At 36.9% G+C, this 19,939-nt stretch overlaps 1 protein-coding gene across 7 annotated transcripts in view; it reads right to left on the bottom strand.

Moving 5' to 3' along the window:
• Window positions 1-387: 387 nt before the first annotated feature.
• Window positions 388-19,939, bottom strand: part of KDM4C (lysine demethylase 4C) — a 265,110-nt gene continuing 245,558 nt past the window's right edge. For all 7 annotated transcript variants that reach the window (XM_017808184.1, XM_017808180.1, XM_017808186.1 and 4 more), the window contains 3 exons: window positions 7,889-8,008; window positions 4,022-4,114; window positions 388-2,081 (listed from right to left, as the gene is read on the bottom strand). In XM_017808184.1, coding sequence (XP_017663673.1) covers window positions 1,905-2,081; window positions 4,022-4,114; window positions 7,889-8,008 — 390 coding nt within the window. In that variant the 3' untranslated portion in view covers window positions 388-1,904. The remainder of the gene's footprint in view (window positions 2,082-4,021; window positions 4,115-7,888; window positions 8,009-19,939) is intronic.

Raw genomic sequence — 19,939 nt, 5'->3', positions numbered from 1 at the left:
GAGGGCTCTTTTTTCTGTGGCAGACAGTCAGAAATCCTGCTGACTGTCTAATCTACAAGGAACAGATGATGTCATTTTGATAAAGCTCTCCTCTAGCTTCACATACCCAAGTGTTCAGACAAATTCAGACTTTCTGCTTTCCATGAAACATCCAAAAAGGTCAGGATCCCAAAGACTGAAGGGAAATAAAAAAATAAGAAATGAAAGTACAGTATTTATCAAGTTTGCATTTTAACATCAAGCTATGTGACTGCGTGTATTATCTGTTGTGTTCAGGAAAATACAGCATATAATGAAGTTTCTTGATTCCTATAGGAATAAAATAATAGGATTGAAAATCATGTCAACAGACAAAATATTGCAAGTAAAAGGACAGTATGTATTTATCTATTTATTTATTTATTTATTTTAAAACATGATTATGTTGCAAGAACTTTATTTTAAAAGATAGACCATAATATATTCAGTCAAAATTAGGCTGTTATATTTGAACTCTAATTTTTCGTACACATAGTGAAAGAAATTTGTATTTAACAAATAGCTATTATTAAAAGACCCTATGAAAAACATGTTCAAAAATAACTGCCAAAATCTCTCTTTAAATATACAAAACATCCTTGCTGTGCTGCAGATATCTTTCCTAAAAGCCAAAAATATCTAAGTCAATAGCTGAGTCCCTATCAAACCCTACTGAAAACAGCAGTGACATATATGTGTAAAAGCACTGTACAAAGTAAGCACAGCCTTTGTTTGGCTCAGTACTGAATATATCTGTATTTGTTTTAAAAATGTTTTATAAAAACTGTTATTATTGAACTTAGGTGTAGAAAAAAATGAGCCACTGACATGATCTCTGTTTACTAAAATGTCTCCTTTTCAGAATGTGAATCTCTTCTTAAAATTCAAAGGGAATTTTACCACTTATTTCAATGTGAGCAGGTGTGGTAGTTTAAAAAACAAGCTGGGAATTGAACTCCAAATAAGCTGCTCTTCTTGCCCTCACCACCCTCAGGTGAGAGAGGGACAAAGGCAGAGACTATGGGCTGAGGTAACAATTTACTTAAACAGCAGTGCAATAAGAAACATGCAGTAACAGAAAAATATTGATGACAAAAGTACAGAAAAGGTGCTTTACACATGAGAGGTGTTCACTACCTTGACTTAGTTCCATGAGGCCGCCAAGACAAAGGCCAGGTGGTGGACGCTCTCCATAGGTAGCACCACATAGCCTCCCGGGAGAAAGACAAGGTGGTGGATACTCTCCACAGCCAGCATTCCCCATCCCTGAGCCCAAGAAAACAAAAAACTATGACAAAAGCCAGATTGTCTCTGCTGTGCCACACTGGCCGCTTCCAGACTGCTCTGCAGGTTCAAATCTGCGTGGTGCCACCTCTTTGGAATTGCATCTCAGCTGCAAGCGCAGTTTTTTTGGAGCCACATCTTGGCTGTGATCACTGCTTTTCAGAGTCCACAGTGCTGGCACCAGCAGCTTCCCCAGGGAAGAAACATCATGAATACAGCATACTTCCCATGTGCGTGCCTTTTGTTCTTCCCCCTGTTGCAACCCCCACAGTTGAAGTGGGTGGTACAGAACAGCAATTTAGCCACACCCTCACAGCTCTAGGTTCCATCCCTCTGCAAAAAACCTAGGACAGCAGGACTGAAACTTTTCTTCAGTACATCCTTTCGTAATCTCTCTTGGTTTTCCCCCTAGTTCTATAATGCAAAACATTACAAAATCTTTAATACATTAACTGAAGAAATCAGAACTCAAGTACTTCAGTTTATGAGGACAGTGTATAGATTAGTTGAATGGAAAACAGAGTGTTCAATTAAACAAAAACCAATTGCAAATAATGCTGCATGCTTTTTAATCAACATCCCTCTCTCTTCATCTGCTGCCTTTATAGCCCCTTCTGGCATTTCTTCTGGAATGAGCTTTTTAAGAATGTGCGGTATCCTGGATCATCCACATATTCATTCTGAAAGCGAGAACTCAATACTCTCTGCCTCTTCTTCTCTCCAAAGATAATATCTGATCCATAAAATGTGTCTTCAAATTTCATGTCAGAGGCTGTAGACTAAAACCAGACACTAATTACACATACATATAAATACAATTTTAACTTTTCCGTATTTTGGATGTACCATTCATCATTTAATTCTCTAAGTCTATAGTGTTCCTTAGAAACATGTCACTAACACCAGTTGGTAGTTTTGGCTTTTATCTAGAAACCACACAATCCTTCTAATTCTAGGTGAAAAAAAAAACAGAAGCAATGCAACACAGAAGCAATGCAACTGTTGGGCAGGTGTGATCCTAGTGGTATCAAGTATTATTCACCACTTTGTGTGATTCAGAAATGTTTTAAATGTAAGGTACAATGGCATGGACCCCTGAAAAGAGACCTGCACACTGCCTAACTTGCAAAGAATCAGAATTACCGTTTGGTTATTTGTCAGCAAACTTAAAACAGTTGGGAATCCACATTAACACAGCAGTGGGGCAACAAACAGTAAGCCACTTGGCAAAAACCAAAGGCAGAATATTTTGGACCAACTTTCACTGCTGGAGTAATGGAAAAATTCCAAAGATTAAGAAAAGCAACACTTAGAAGGAACTGGCATAATTTCTTTCAATAGACAGAAACAGTATCATAAGTTGTGTTACTTCCACTATGTTCAGCATGAGGAGGGGAAGGAGGTGTTGGGCATACTTGTAGGACTAACCTACATATTTCTAGAATTGGGAGGCACTGGTAGAAAATTGTGCAAAGTAGTAGAAAATCACTGGCAGAAAAACAGAAAATGCACTAGCAGAAAATCATGCAAAGAAAATCATGCACTGGCTGTAGTGTGTTTTATTCAGTTGACCAAATTTAATGTTTTTAAGCTATAGCTAACCAATGAAGTTAATGGTGTCAAATAAAAAAGAAAGAAATATTGAGTTGTAAAAATACATTTAAAAACCAATAGCTTAAACCCAATTATTATTATCCTGAATGAAATGCAACAATTTGCATTCTACAGAGCATGCAGTTAATTAGAGATGGTTCTTCCATGTAGTCTCTAAAACAAAAAAATGGCAATGGTATGCTTTCCGAGTATAATGAAAAACCCCATTAAATATAACCAGATGGTTCATTTAACATTTTCCAAGACATCTATCTTAACCCTAGACAGTCAGAACACTGAAAGATTTCTGCACTTATCCCAAATTCATCAACAAAAAGGTTTCTTAATCAAGAATATCTGACCACTGCATTTTGCATTAGAAAGCAGTGCCCTAAGACAGGTAAAAGCAGTCACCTCCTCTAACAAGTGTATGGAAGAACTTTCCCTTTTCAAGCTTTAAGTGTCATGCTCTTTGTGAACCCCAACACTTTCTCATATGACATACATACATAAAAATTACATACATACATAAAAATTACATACATACATAAAAATGGTGGATGTTGTTTGAAACTGCAGGAAACTTAAAAAAGTAGCAAAGATTTGGTTTTAAACCAAAGACTAGTAAAATGTCTGCCAGTGAGTCCTGCTAGTGAGTCCTGCCAGTGACAATAATGAGTTCTGATCAGTCATATTGTTTCTTACATGAAGTTAAGTGCATTTTTAATAAATTCAAGGCTTTTAAAATCACAAAGGTCTGAGATGCTGGAAAGTTTTTTAAAAAATTATACATGTTATAAGCATACTGAAAGAACAGAATGTCTGTCAATTCGAATGTTTACTAACTTGATCATTCATGATCTGACAGATGATCAAACATGATGTCCCTCTTAGGAGAAAAGAATTATGTTTGACGACCGCATTTGCCTGTACTGGAAGAAAAACTAACCATTCTCACTAGCAAATGGACACGTCTTCTAATTGCGCTGATTTAGCCACTCTTATTAATACAGGCTCACAAAACACTTGTGCAGCCTAAACTGAAAATCCAAAATAAAGCCAAGGATAGTGTTATTGGCATTTTAAGCAGATATATATTATAAAGTTATTATCAGCAAATACTCACAAGACGTGCTTTTACTCTCTTAGGAAGCTCTTCATCTAGTGTATATATTTCTTCTCTCTTCATTACTATTTGAGAACCATCTTCAAACTCAACCTAATTGAAAAAATGGGTATTTAAAAATAAAATCATAATTTAAATCTTGCAGCAAGTTTCTGGAAATGTCTTCACATAAAAATACATACGTAAACAGAAAAGATGTATATAAAAATATTTTACTATCTATTTTAGGGCAGCAAAATTAGGTTAAAACATAAAAAAATGTTATTTCTTGGGAAATGCAACACATTCTTAAATTGAAATTAATATCTAAGCAAAGAGTCTTCAAAATCAGCACTGACACAGACACAATAAAGTAAAATTTGTTAAGGTTAGGAATGCTGAACAGTAACAAGACAGGCAGGAGTGACATACTAAAATGTCTTCATGTTCTTTTTGTCTCTAATTTTTTACTTGCTTCTAATAAATAAAAAATTAATTTTAACATCCTGTGATTCAAGGTTGAGGAAGACCACGTCAAAAGAAAGTGTGAGTGACAACTAAGGAAATACCAGTTAACAGAATTTTATTGAATCTGATGGAATTTCTTCTAAATGCTCTGTTCAGAAGATGAAAAGCTTTATCATGCTTAGGTTTAGATTTAATCCAATATGAACCCCGTTAGCAGAAAATGAGAAAGGAAATGTAACTAGGTGTGGGGAATGTTAAAATGCTGAGGCTTTGAAGCATTTAAGCTTTTTCAGCAGCTGCTGATTTTTTTTTCTATTTTAATACTTAACCTAACAATTGTGAATTTCAGCTATTATCTGTGACTGCAGTTTTAGCTCCTACAGAAACTGTATTTTAAAGTTTGGTATAAAATTAAAAGAAGTCCCATTCCACATCCTTCCTTGACTTTATGAGATCATGTGAATGTCAACAGAACACTTGACTAGAAAAATAAGTCCAAATACAAACATAAGAGAACAATGACTTATCAAAAGTATTATTACAGATAAAACTGAAAACCCATGCATTTGATCTTGTAAATGGACTGGGTTTGTAGTTTAAAATTAAAAGCTTGCCATGACTGGATATGTCAGATTAATCGTGAACAGCTGAAAAATCAGATATAATATATCCATTCTCAAAAGCCAGGATACACACTATGATCTATCAGCTTCTTTAAAAGCAATTTCTTTCACTGCAACTAACAGGGATGCACAAATCTGGTATGCATTTAAAATGCACAGAGTACACGGATGGATAACAAAGTCACAGAAGTCATCCTTGCTCTTCTCTGTTTCTGTTACTAACCTCACAGGCCTAGTCTGTCAGCAGTATGTTATAGGAAATTAACAGCCAATTTGCCTTAAGCTTGTTTAATAAAATGATGGCAGATTAGGTATTTTTCACCAGGATGCAAGAACAGTCTTTCTGCTACTCCTGCTCCTTTCCTGTACAATACATTTGGTAGTACATTTTCGCATAATACAGTTGGTAATAATGATTTTTGCATCACTAGTGGAAGAACTGGGTAGGAAATGAACTCTGCCACTCCATGTGATCATAAAATCCATTCCTGAATGGTCAATGCATTTGTTTTCACTTGTAGTATGCAGTAGGATGAAACTGCTTCATACCAGAGAATCTGTCATGCTTCCTCTATGAAATATATTGCACATTTACAATGAAGAGTAACTGGAAGTTCTTCAGCTTTAATTCAGCATATCACACTGGATATAACTTGCCTGCCCTTGACAGCAAACACAACAAGAGCTTCTCTAAGACTTTCAGTAGTATCATGATTCATGCAAACTATAAACCCACCATCTCTAATAGCTTCAATTTAATTCAGTTGCAGATCCTACATTTCAAATCATCAATTTTATCAAGCAAGTTATTTTATTTAGACTTCTGCTGCTGTACTGTGCCTGTGTAGTATGTTATTCTCTCCGTGAGATTTCATTTTATTAGACCATCACAGATTACAAGGAGAGTTGAAACTGTTAGAAAGCAATTAATAGAGTGAATGGATAATTTAATAATCTCAAGTGAAACTCAAACCTTATTAGTGAACCTCAATATCAGAAATGATCACAAAATCAATTTAGAACATATTAACAATTTCAGTTGAACACCTGCTTAGGGATTGTGTAGATGTCAAAGGCTGGCAAATGTCAAACTGGATGACACAAATTGTAGTGCACTGTGTCATAACTCCTGCATGTTCAAGTATCGGCACATTTAGTACAAATGTTTCACAAACACGAGGAAAATTCACAGATTTATCCAGGTTTGCCTTATTAGATCTAAGAGATCGCTCAAAAGGCTCAGTAAGAGTCTGCAACAGAGATCACACCAGAAGAAAACTGGAGTATGCATGGGCCCTGGGAGCTTTCAGACAGACTGCAGAAAGACCATAGGAAGAACAATTAATATGTCTTGAAGTTAACCTTGCACCCGTCACGTCATAGACTTCCTGTAACCTGTGGCCACGTGGCAGCCTCCTATGCATCCTGAAGACTGAAATGCCTGACTGTCTCCACAGTCCTACATGTTGCAACCTGGACTGCCTCTAACCTTTAAACTTTGTCATTTCCTCCCCATGAAGGTTGTTACAAGGCAATTTACAGTAATCTCCCACACGTCTGTTATACTGAGGAACTCTAAATCTTGCTGAACCTCCAAATGCTTATCCATTTTCTTTAAACAAAATTGATTTCATCATGTTGTTCAAGAGGTCGAAAATAAGACAAAGTTGTTTATGTCATATTCCTTCAAATATGAAAGATAATAACATTCATCTAATCTACCTCACAGTATTCCTCAAAGACCAACTGTTCATAAGACTAAATTATTTGAAGATTAATGTTACTATAGAACAATAATATTCATACTTTATAAAGAACTTTCCACCTTCACAACATAACACAGCTGCAAAATACAAGGGAAGAGCTAAGATTGAGATCCCCTCAAGGGATTAGGCATTTGAGGACTCAAGTTCAATTGCAAGTCACTGGGAAAGTGAGAAGGTCAATGCAGCAAGTCATTTAGCTTCCCTGTGCTTTAATTTATCTACAGATATAAGAGTAAATTTGCCATTTTGGTACAGTAATGTGAGGCCCTTTGATGAAAGGAGTTACATAAGTGAAAATTATTACATATATATATATAAATGAAATGTATCTAGATTCTCATTCTTTCAGAAGTGCTATTATTATTGTGATTGTTTTATTGCAGTTTCTACCATTCACCTGGGTACTCAAAGCTGCTGACTGATTTTTCTCAAAGGCAAGCACATAAAAAAAACCAATTATTGTGACTGAAATCAGAAGTCAGCTTTTTAGCCTTGCCTTCACTGTTCAGTTCCCTTTTGCCTTTGCTGAGGATACAATGCTACTTAGATTAATTAATTCATAAGTGCCTCAGAAAAAAGAAAGTGGGCCTATTTATGCTCTTCTTTTTACTGTCCTCTCTTCCATCCTCTTATGAAATGGTTCATTGTAGGCACATACCAATATTTAATTTTATATCATTAATCATACAATTAACTGACATAAAATAAAAGTAAATAACTTGCAGAAAATAATAAATATAATGTATCAATTTTAATGTTCCACCTGTTCACCTGATTTCTTATTAAACAATTTTATTGATTTTGTAACAAAAAGTGAAACTTCAACTCCCAAAGAGTGCACAGCATTTGCTACTGGCTTAGACAGTTTTATATATTAATTTAAATGCATTACGAGTTACAATAAGAGTTCAAACTTCAGCCCTCTGCATCTTTGAAGGTGTGGCTGGCCGCTCCAATGCTAGAGCCAAATGAACAATTTACAATAAAGACATCTGAAAAGCAAGCATATGGCAATAAATATAGATACTCACCTGATACATATAAGTTGTGTTTGTTCCCAGATACTTCACATCATACACTTTTCCATCAGGCCATTTCACTTGGACAACCTCTCCCTCTGCAGGTGGACCCAGCCTTAGGCAATCTCTGCTCTATTTACAAAGAAGGATGGATTCTCCAATCAGTGAGTGAGCCACTGCACTGAAATTAGCAGTAAACTGCTTTTTACAACTTGGTAATTGGAGGAGATTTATTACCATGTGTGTTTCAAGTTTTATAATCTTACTAATAGGCTAATGCTAATGTTAGCCTTCATGAAAATGAAATACTGACCAAAGAAACACTCTCTTTTAAGCTTGATGCTGCATTGGCAAGGCAACATACGCATAAATCAGATAGCTACCAGCAACTGTGATACACCTCCACCAAAATTAATTTCTAACGCACATTGAAAATAAGAATCACTAAAAGGAAATTGCATATGTGCAACACTTTCTCTTTTACATATTCAAGTAACATGTTTTGTTAACCACAGCACATTTTTGTTACATGTTAATTCTGCTGACCAAAACATACATGGATCAAACCATAAATAGTGAGAACACCAATGAGTTCTTTTCTTAGCTGAAGGAGAAACATTGAAAGAATCCAAACACTGACAAAGAAAAATTTGGTGGAAAATTTTTTTTCCGTAAGATATGAAGCATCTTTTTCCAGTGTTTTGGCCAAATTTTGTGCCTGACTTGTTCAGCATGTCATAGCACCAGTAACTGCATCATTAATGGTTTCTTTTGCCCCATATGGCTCAGTATGACCTAAGTGACTCATTTTCAGAGCACACTGACCAGACACCCATAAGAGCAACTGTCCGCTTGAGGAAAAAAAGGACGAGAAAAGGATTGGGTCATATCTGGACTCGCCAATTCTTTGGAAGCTATCTCTTGCCAAACACTCACGCCAACAAAGGTATCTCTACTTCATAGTGACTACATCATAAGACTAGTCATGTAAATCAGCACTAATTTAGTGATATTCTCCTAGATGTGAGAGGACTTAGTGACCATATTATCTGAGCTAACTGATAAGAGGTCTAGATGGGAAGAAAAAAGATAAAGACAAGGACTCAGGTATAAGGACTTTGTGAAATAATCATCATGAACAAGAACTTAAAATGTGGGAGCAAAAGTGCACCACAGTGATTCTTACTGGGACATTACCTTGTTATACATCATTCTAGCCAAATCCAGCCTATACAAATGGATTTTAACCACATGTATCTTAATCCATGAACCTGATTCAACACAGGACAAAAGAAACTAAAAGCTGGATTTTCACAGACACACTTTCCTCCATGTCAGTACAGTCTCTGTCGCTCCTCGAGTGCTGTGTAAAGGGGACAGATTTAAAGTATGCCCTCTGTGTTTGTCTGACAGAGGTCGCTGTGACAAACACAGAGAGATATATTTGTTCAACTTCAGCATATATTTGGAGTAGTAGATGGCATTACTGTATTACCTTTCCCAATATTTCTAGGAGAGGCAGGGGGAGAAGGAATGGATGGCTGCTGCAGTGGAATAATTATGACTTCACAGGGGACAGGGATTGCTAAATACTATCATAGCTCTGACAATAAATTAAATGAGACTGTATTTTTAATGCTCTCTTCTCAGTGATGACTGTCAAAATGGTTACTTATGATACTTCTTCCACTATCTATTTCTTGCAAAAGTGCAAAAAAGGTTCTTGGCTAAGTGTCTTGAAACAAACTTTTAAAATGCATCACGGAATAGAGAAAATTTCCTGAAAACAAACAATCTATCAACAATGTCAAGCCTAACATTAATTTTCCAAGAACAAAAGCCCAACGTGAATTGCTCCCTTTGCACCTTGCACAAGAAAAAAATCTCACAGCCTCTCTAGAATAGCTAATGGAATTGCTCATACGGAAAATTAGAGTTCCCATGCAAATAACTAGACAAATAACAATCCCATTCTTCATGTATCATCGCAATGTCTTAGTCTAAGAAACAATGTTTGGGAAACTCATACTAGTTTTTGTTGATTTCTACCAGAGCTCCTACCTTTTATTTTCACAGGAGCATAATCATTTCAGATTCTCTTTTTACTGTACAAATAATTCTTACAATTTTCTTCTTGGGAATGATTAGACACATTTCTTAGACTGAGGAAATTGCAAAAATGCAAACTCACTTTTCTCAATCATATAATGAAAAGTCAGACAGCAGAGTATGGCAATCCTTCAAACATTCCCATACACCAGCTGCAAATAACATATAGTGTAAATTCAATCTACATTCAGCTTATAAACCTGTTCAATTACATACCGTATTTTCTTCTTCACAGAAATGGACAAATTCATGCCTATCTGCACTGAAAATCCTATTAACTTAAGTGCCCAGTTTCACATTCCCACTGTCACACAGCTCAGAGCCCAGCTCCAACCATGACTAGCTATCTTTAACGATGAACACTTCAAGGCCTCCCCGGGCAATTAGTCCAGCATTCATCAACCCTCACTGTGAAAAAGTCTTCTTAAGTGAAGAAAAATTTTGTGTTGAGGAATTTCCTGTATTTCAGTTGGTACCTGTTGTCTTTCATCCTGTCACTCTGTATCACTCAGAAGTGTGTGGCTTCATTCTCTTTACTTCCCCCATCCCATATTTATACACTTGGATAAGATTCTTCTGAGTCCACTGTTCTCTAGGCTGAACAGTCGCAGCTCTGTCAGCCCCCTCATGAGAAATGCTCCAGTTCCTCCATCACTTTCATATCCTTTTACTGTATTTGCTCCTCTTCGTCCACGTCCTTCTTGTACAAGTGAGCCCATAACTTGACATGTTATTGCAGATACAGTCTCATCAATATTACATTTACAGCCATTCAAAAAGACACTCTATGAGTAAAAACCTGTAAATAATAACACTTCTGAAAGTTTTCTTGTTTAATGAAGGTGGTACTTTCTGGGTGTAGAAACATTTATTTTGGGATTCATTTTATGCACTAAACTAATACAGTGAGCAATCTATTTGCAATAGATGTTGGAAAAATATGCTGAAAAACTGGGTTTGTCTTCTATGCTGTCACTTAGGAATTCACATGTACAGCACTCCAGACAAAGAAGACATTTCTTCTGTTTTTCTTCTGATATTCCCTTGTTTTTACCAGAGAGGTTGATATGGTTCATTTAGGCTGGAGAGAGAATTTGCAAATAACAAATCCAGTTGCAGTGGCAGGATGGTGATGGTTGACATGGATTAGGAACAACTGTGGAGCCACACTAGGAAAATAAAAGGAAGTCTGCAACTGAAGCATGAACTCAAATCCAGGAACTTGACACATTACAAGATTCCCATAATTTGAATACAGCCACTGACACTTGAAGAAAATATCTTAATTTTTAAAAAGTTTAAACAGATATGTTCAAATGCTTTCCTAAATCAAGGCTAAAAAGTATAGGTATTCTGGTGTAATTGATATTCTGGTTTTATGATCTACTGAGACTATTCTCCCAAGCTGTGAGAAAATGATGCACCTTGGATATCTACGATTTTATTTTGACAATGTTTTGCTGGACTATGAGGTTATTAATTCAGCTATTTCAAATTCAACAGTTATTTTCAAAGTTATAAGAATGTAACAGACTTTTGACTTCTCTTATATTTGATCCAAATGAGCCACAATGAAAACAAATATCTACCCCTGAACCTCTAGACGAGGTTGGAGGAGCAAAGCTCCTCCTACTGTAAGTAAAGCGCAGGTTTGTGTCTACTTGGTGAAACTCAATAGGTACAAGTCTGTGGGCCTGATGAGATGCAACCCGAGGTCCTGAGGGAACTGACTGGTGCTTTTGCCAAGCCACACTGTCATATTTGAAAATTCACAGCAGTCAGACGAGGTTGCCAGTGACCAGAAAAAGGGAAACATTATGCCTATTTTTAAAATGAGGAGAAACTAGAGACAGGAAAATACAGGCCTGTAAGCTTCACCTCTGTGCCCCAGAATATCATGGAGCAGATCCTCATTGAAGAAATGTTAAGGCACATGCATGGCAAGGAGGAGATCTTAGACAGACAGCACACCTGACCAATCTAGTGGCCTTCTGTGATGGTGTGCTGGTTCTGGCCAGGACAGGGTCAATTTTTGCAGTAGTCAGGAAGAGGCATGGCTAGGGCCCACAGGTTATTCTATACCACCTCATGGGGGCAGGGGAAAAGAGGAAAGGGGGGGCAGGAAGGGGTGGTTTTGTGTGAATTATTTCTTTTCTTGTACCCTCTGTCATTAGCATTGTTATTGTTACCCTGTCTTGGGACTGGTGCTCTTTAATATCTTTATCAACAACATAAACGCTGGCATCAAGTGCACCCTCAACAAGTTTGCCGATGACACCAAGCTGAGTGGTGCAGTAGACACAACAGAACAAGATGCCATCCAGAGGGACCTTGACAGACTTCAGAAGTGGGCCCAAGAGAACCTCACAAAGTTCCACAAGGCCAAGTGCAAGATGCTGTACCTAGACTGGAGCAATCCCAGACGTGAACACAGACTGAGAGAAAAACTTATTTTGAGCAGCCCTGCAAAGAAGGACTCATGGATGAAAAGCTGGACTTGAGCCAACAGTGTGTGCTCACAGCCCAACAGGCCAACCATATCCTGGGCTGAATCGAAAGAGGAGTGGCCATCAAATCGAGAGAGGTGATTCTGTCCCTCTACTCTGTCCTCGTGAGCCACCACCTGGAGTAAAGTGTCCAACGCTGGGGCCCCCAGCAGAGGAAATATATGAGTCTATTGGAGAGGGTCCAGAGGAGGGTCACAAAGATGATCATCTTTGTGAGGAGGGGGCTGGAGACCCCTCCTATGAAGACAGGCTAAGAGACCTGGGGCTGTTCAGCCTGAAGTAGAGAAAGCTTGGGGGAGACCTTATATAGCAGCCTTGCAGCACCTGAAGGAGACTTTTATAAAAAAGAGAGTGAGCAACCTTTTACAGGCACAGATAGTGACAGGATAAAGGGAAACACTTTTAAATTCTAAAAGAGTAGGGATTTAGATTAGATGTTAGGATGTTGTGGATGCTCAATCCCTGGAATTGTTCAAGGCCAGGCTATATGGGGCTCTGAGCAACATGGTCTAGTGAGTGGCATTCCTGCCCGTGGTAGGGGAGGTGGAACTAGATGGTCTTTAAACTCCCTTTCAACTCAAGCCATTCTCTGATTCTACGTTCATTACTGAATTCAGAGGAAAGAGAAAATGCTGTGGTGCAATTCTTGAAGTCAGCAGAGATAAACTGGCTCATATCTTCCGGAACTGGCTAAAAGAAGCCTGGAAGTTAAATCAATACTATAAAGGATACAGTAGCCTTTTATGTCAAGATTACAGTAGAAAAATGTGAAATTATTCTGTGACTACAAATATCAGTCAATGCTAATTTACAGAGTCTCTGGCCTGACAGAAAGCTAGATAGTGAGGAAATCTTAGAAAATATTGGCATGGTCAAACTAGAATGTATCAGTATTTAATTAAAAAAAACACAGAAAGTTTTCAGTTTGAGGGATTTTTGCCCAGTGAGGAAGGCAGTAGTTGAACAAAACAGATGTAGAGACTGCAAAAAGTATTTAATAACACTTTAAAAAAATTCTTCTCAAGTTCAATACATAAAAAACCAAAAAGCTCTCAAAAACATTTCTTAATATTCTGCATGCACAAAATCCTCACTACTTCATTCCTCCTGACTCTAGCAGCAGGAAAAGTTTTAGCTTGTACACTCTTCTGCCTTTCAACAGTCAGCTTACAGCTCAGTGTTTGATCTTTCTGGAGCTTAAATGGAATCACATCCTTTCAAATCTGATTCAGTCTTTGGTGAATGTAGAACATGATTGGTGAAGAAGGGATCAATTAATTTAAAAGTATTGTTCATAAACAGTAATATTTTATTTAATAGCATAGCAATAACATTGGTCATTGCATCTCAAGAACATGTTTGAAAATAGGAAAATGTGGCCCATATGGCATCTTTTAGAGGAGGTGTAAAGCCTACAGTAGTCAAATGTTTAAAATTGCTGCAGAAAATAATCATATTCAAATAGAAAAACACCAATACTTGTATATTCAAATCAGGGGTCAACTCCATCAAACTTGCCATGTTTTGATGATGTGATCTACCCTGACTCGAGAGAAGACAGAAGAGTTGTGATGATGAAGATGTCCAGTTCTACCCTGCAATTAATAACCTAGACTACTAAGCTTGTTTTAAAAGCTGCTTTTGCCTCCCGGTCATGCTTTTGCATGAGCATTCTGTAGAACTCCTTTGATTAGGATGAAGAAAATCAATACTCATTTTGATCAGATCAGAATATTTTCTGTGGGAGATTACTAAATGCAGTTCTCACTCCTGTGCTCCTACAGTGGGCTTACTATCGTGGAGAAGAATAAAACATTGTAAGGTTAAAGAGATTCACAATCCATACGTAGCAAGTCTGAAGACCTTTCTCTAAAGCTATAAACAATACAATAAAGAACTGAGATTTCTTTTTCCATGTATAGAAAGATACATGTATAAAAAGATAAGGCAAACAACTTGGAAAGGTGTTGAAGAAAAATAAATCCATGGCATACAGTATTAAATGTAAATATTCTCTGCAAGTGGTTCCTTCCTGAAGATCACTCATATTCACCACTAACCCATCTGAATAACTATACATTTTTCTCTTATAGCACTGTTTGCAAACCTGAGGTTTACATTCATCAAATGGGATAATTTAAAGTAAATTTTTAGACAGGCAGAGTAGCCTCTTCCTTTTCTGAACCATTTCATTCCTTTGAAATTTGTTAAATAATTTTCAAGTCTACATACCCATAACATGCTTCCACCCATTTCCATGGGGATGACTCTAGAAAATCCACAACACAGAGCATTCAGCTGTCATCAAACATTAACCAAGACAGCAAACATAATCAGGGTGGCACCTTTTTTTCAGAAGAGTGTTTTAACTGCATAATCCCAATCCCATGAACAATTTTAGGAGCTACCATTTTATTTTCCTCAACACTAATATAATTGTTTATCTTTTTAACTGGCAGACAAAGCCCTGAACTTTGTTATTTTTCAAATCACTCTGGTTTAGACTGTATTCAAAATAAATTATTTTTGGTTTTTTGGTTTTCATGTTTTTTTAAATTGTATTAAAATTACAATATTTTCCTCAACAAGTTCTGCATCTCCTTGACACTCCTGGGTTTTACTCCCTGATATGCTTTGTTTCCAAAACAAAGCACAAAAGGCCTCATTGTTCATTCAAATTCTTGTCAAATACCATTGATGGAATAGTTGACATAAACAATACAGGTCTAAAGTGGTTAAACTTGGCTCTTGCAACAGGTTTTGTGAGCTAGTACATACTTCTAATCCTTTTTTTTTTCTGTATGGCTCTGTAAATTCAGCAACAGAATAAAATAGGCAGAAACTTAATAAATTATTTCACTTAATGCTAATGGAATCATATAAAAATACACAGAACCTGACTGGCATTATTCTCCGGGTCAAAAATAGTATTTGCAAACATTATTTTAGCTGAATGTGTTTCTCATCCTTTAAAGTCATTCATTATATCTGTACCATGTGAGATCAAAACCAATGTCCAGGAAGACATATTCCAATCATTCACTTGAAGAGTTGGACTCAGTGATTCCTGTTAGTCCCTTCCAACTCAGAATATTCTGTGAAATGACCCCACAGAACTCTACCAGAAACATTGTGTAAGAATCCATTTCACTGTGCTGCTGCAGGTTTCTGCACTGGAGAGTTCTTCCCAATTCCCCTATGCTGCTGCCCATGCAACCTGGTGAGATGGAATGGCAAAATGCAGAAGGTAAGCAGAAGCTTGGCTTCAGCCCCACAATGTGCCTGTTGAAACAGATCCTTAGTGCACAGGGGCCATGGCAAAATATTTTAATCCTCCTCCTGCCAGACTGAAAGCTGATAATCTGGCCCTGAGGTTTTGAAGATCAAAAAGAAAGAGATAACAAAAAGACTGATGAGAGAGAACTTGGGCTCTGTAATTGCAGGAAACTTGGCCTTCCTATCCTCCATATCTACATATACTCTCAATCATCTTGTGTTTGTTCACAGATTTATACTTATTGTTAAAATCAAACTGTGAAATAGAAACTGTTCATTTTCCATCATCCCCTGCATTGTTTAAATAAATAAGAATAGTTCAGACTTCAGTATCAGTCTATCGAAATACAATTTGCATGGAGCAAGCTATAATAATGACTTAATTCAACCTTTACCCTAGAAATGTCATGGTTTTTTAAAAATAACTTAAAATTAATGCATGGCCTCCAAAACTGAAAACTCCAAAACACCTCTGTCCTCTTACAGTTGAGAAACTGAAATTCATTTCACAGCAAACTGAATTCATAGCATGTTCATTTCAATTTACAGCAAACAAGTATTCTTGTGTTAATCACAAAATTAAGAGTTACTTCTCACAACAGACAAAACATACTAACTACATCTGATTTTCACTGGTAAGACTTCAAGTGGGTTTCTAGTCCCTAAATTTAAAACATGCAAAAGTAGGAAAAAGCCAGGCCTGATTATCTGGCTTGCACAGCAATGGTCCTCATGCTTACTCCAGTTAACCTGCAGTTTCTAAATTTTCCCCTTAAATTAGGACCTGAGTTAAATTTACTATCCCATCTCATTGCTACTAGGATACCTATGATGAGATAGTGCTTTCTCTACTGACAGAAACCAGCTGAAGACGGTTTGATGGGAAAGAGTGCAGAACTAAGCACAGGGTGACCACACTGTCAGGAAGAGTTAGCTCCTGCTGAACCAGCTCAGGAGAGAAAGGGGCTCCTGTGGCAGGAAAGGTATGGCTGAACAGTCCTGACAGATGGAACTTCTGCCGTCCCAAGGCCATTCTGCAAAGGCACTTAATGCAAGTTGTCTTCTCTGCCTGCATTCCTTCAAGCCTGCATTCCTTTAACTAATATTAACATTCAACAGTGCTAGTGATAAAGCTTCCACAGTCCCACTCACCAATGATCATTTCATAAGGACCACAACTGATGCAATTACAACTAACACCTCCAATTTAGAAAAGCTAGCCATACCAGGAAATAACATAACACAGCTGGCAAACAGTGAATATATCTACCAACATCACTAAAGTGGAAGTGGAGAAATAAATTGCGGAAACTCCCTGAAACAACCACTGACCTCAACAGATTGCCAAACTGCATTTTTCTTTCATAAGCTGATAGCATACACTAGTTGGTGCAAATTTTTGGAAACACGAAATAAGGCTTCATATGTTCCAAGACAATTTGAATTAAGAGGAGAGGGGTAGCTAATTTGCCACAGTCAAATTTTCATCTAAACAGGAACAGTAATTTGCACAGTGCATTAGCATTTGAAAGAGAAGACTTAATTCCTAGGAGAGCAATTCTGGGTTTGAATTAAAATTTTCTGGTGAAATCACCAGATTATCAGAATACTTTCTGTAATTCAACACATTTAACCTTGAATCACAGAATTCAGAGTATAAAAATACTTTGAATTTATGTATGTTATCCTTAAAATATTACTGAATCTTCTCTTACAAAATGAATATATACTTTCACAAAAGGAAACTGAAGACAATTTGGATCATGCATTCTTGAATAAATCAAAACACCTTACTTTCCATCCAGTTGCATTTCCTTCCAGCAAAGTATTAATAACACAAATACAGGCACATTGCTAATTGATAGAAGCAGAATTGCCCAGAAAATCCAAACACATTGCAGAATGCAGCTTAAGATGTCCAGGGTGGTACTGGGCATCACAATAAGGTGCAGTACAGAGAACACTGACAAAGCCTTAATTTGAGGTACAATATACTCTTCTGGGACAAAACTCAATGTTCAGCAGTAGGAAGCTGAAGTTGCCAAGGACACCAGGACGTCTGATTTGCTATGAAGAGCTGCTTTTATAGTGCAGCAGAAAATCCTCGCTTATGTTTACATTACAGTCAGATGAGACTGAGTCCTACACTACTGCCCTGTATCCTGCCCACTTGTATATTGGCTCCCAGTAAATCAGTTACAGTCAGATGACTAAAAAGAGCAGCTCATATGCTGCTCCTGCCCCTTCCTCAGGATGTAATATACTCATGAAGGAAAATGCTTCTTCTTCCAACACTTCCTCCCCTGCACCCCAGCAAGTCTAGAAATAATCTGCTTCTGATACACACAACAATTAGCATAAATTAATAAATCAAAAAATCCTACAATTCTTGGACTACCTCAGAAAAGAGGTGGGAAGTGAAATGTCACTCGTACTCCACTCCAAGCAGACCCACCTCATCTCAATGGTTCCTGTACAATTCCAAGAATTTCACCGTGTTCCACCAGGCTTCATTGCACCTGTACTCATTGTGGTCCCAGACAAGGACATACACTCTCTTTGCAAACACAAGAAGCATTGTATAATATATCTGTCTCTCACGTCCCTCACTGCAAAGTCAGACATCTCACCATAAACTGCAAAGCAATGAATTATCTTCCATTTTGTTTCTCCAGCTGAGCTTTGGGGGCATTACCTGGAACTCATCTAAAACCATTCTTGATAAGGATCCATAAAGCATTCCATCATAAAGTGGAAAGGATATTATACAAGGAAACGTTGTCAAGACAATACTCTTATTTGAGGCCTATATTCCATCGTATATTATTTTTTTTATGCTTAACTACTAAGTTGCTTGTCTTTCTGCTGTAATAGGAAACAAAAAAAACAAGAGCCACAGAAAAATCATTCCCGTTCCCCATGATGGAGTATGGTGAAAGTAACTCCCTTAAATCAATACAGTTGTAGTACTGTAAAACAAGTTTTAGATTAGAATCAGAATATTGCATCTTCAGGAGTTAAACAGTGAAACGAACCCCTTCACTCTGCAGTCTCAGAACTTAGTCTTTGTTTTTGAAACAGTTTGATTTTAACTTAATAAGACCACAGGTTTAAAAACAGGAATTCATTGAGTTCATATTCGGAAGATGCAAACAATTATGAGCATGTAAAAAGCACAGCATTCTGTGTTTCAGCACTTGTAAATCTAGTGCAAAAGTTCACAGTTACAAAAATGAGTTAAAATAAATTTCTCTGTTCACATGAACTCAAAGTAAATTCTTCAAAACACATATACATATTTAACTTACTGGAGTATTTCACAGATGAAGAATGAAAAATGCTATACAATTTATACAAATCTACCAAAACAGGAAAAGAATCCTAAGATTTTTTCCTCAGAGACATGTCATGTAGCTCTCAAACTTGCATTCCAGAATTTTTTTAGAATTGTCTGTCAATGATCACACCACACAAACTGCAGAGTAGTAAGTTCAACTACACAGAAGACAATTTTCTAATGCTGCAAAAAATAATTGTACCAGCCCAACATGAGTAGCATATTATTCAGCTCAGAGACTCAATGTTGTCCCAGCTAAGAATTTTTTTTAAGAAGTTGCTAAACTTATGATAATTTATTACATCTCTTTTCCCACATCACACAACCAGGTCTGAGGACTTTTTGACCAAGTTTATTTTAAATCTATCCTCTAGTTACCTTCAGAAATACATTATTTTTCTATTTCATATTCTCAACAATCACTGGTGATCGTGTGTGGAGTGCATTCAAAATCTACAGATTTCCCATAAAGAGTGCAAATTCAACAGTTCTAATTTCCTTAGCAACTTTTACAGATTTGCATGCCATTATAACAAAACTGAACAATAAGTTATTATTGTATGTCAGAAGTCTAATGGATATTTCACAGATAAAAGGAGGCAGGTAAGCACTACTATTTAAAACTTTGATTTGAACAAGTAGACAAGCAGAAATGAGTTGTCAGAAGAGATAAAGAGAGAAAAGTATATAGAAGAGAAACCACTGGAAAAAAATGCTGGAAACTAGTCAGGAGTTTAGCCATTTATAATGCCAGACAAGGTTGATAGATGAAAAGTTATACACATCTACTTTGTAGGACAGGTTTTCAAAAGAACACAGCATCCTTTGGAAATT

Source organism: Lepidothrix coronata, unplaced genomic scaffold (genome assembly GCF_001604755.1).
Source record: "Lepidothrix coronata isolate B3197 unplaced genomic scaffold, Lepidothrix_coronata-1.0 Scaffold22, whole genome shotgun sequence".
Lineage (NCBI taxonomy): Eukaryota > Metazoa > Chordata > Aves > Passeriformes > Pipridae > Lepidothrix > Lepidothrix coronata.
Note: the sequence above shows the minus strand (reverse complement) of the source record. Positions and strands in the feature narration are given on the sequence as shown.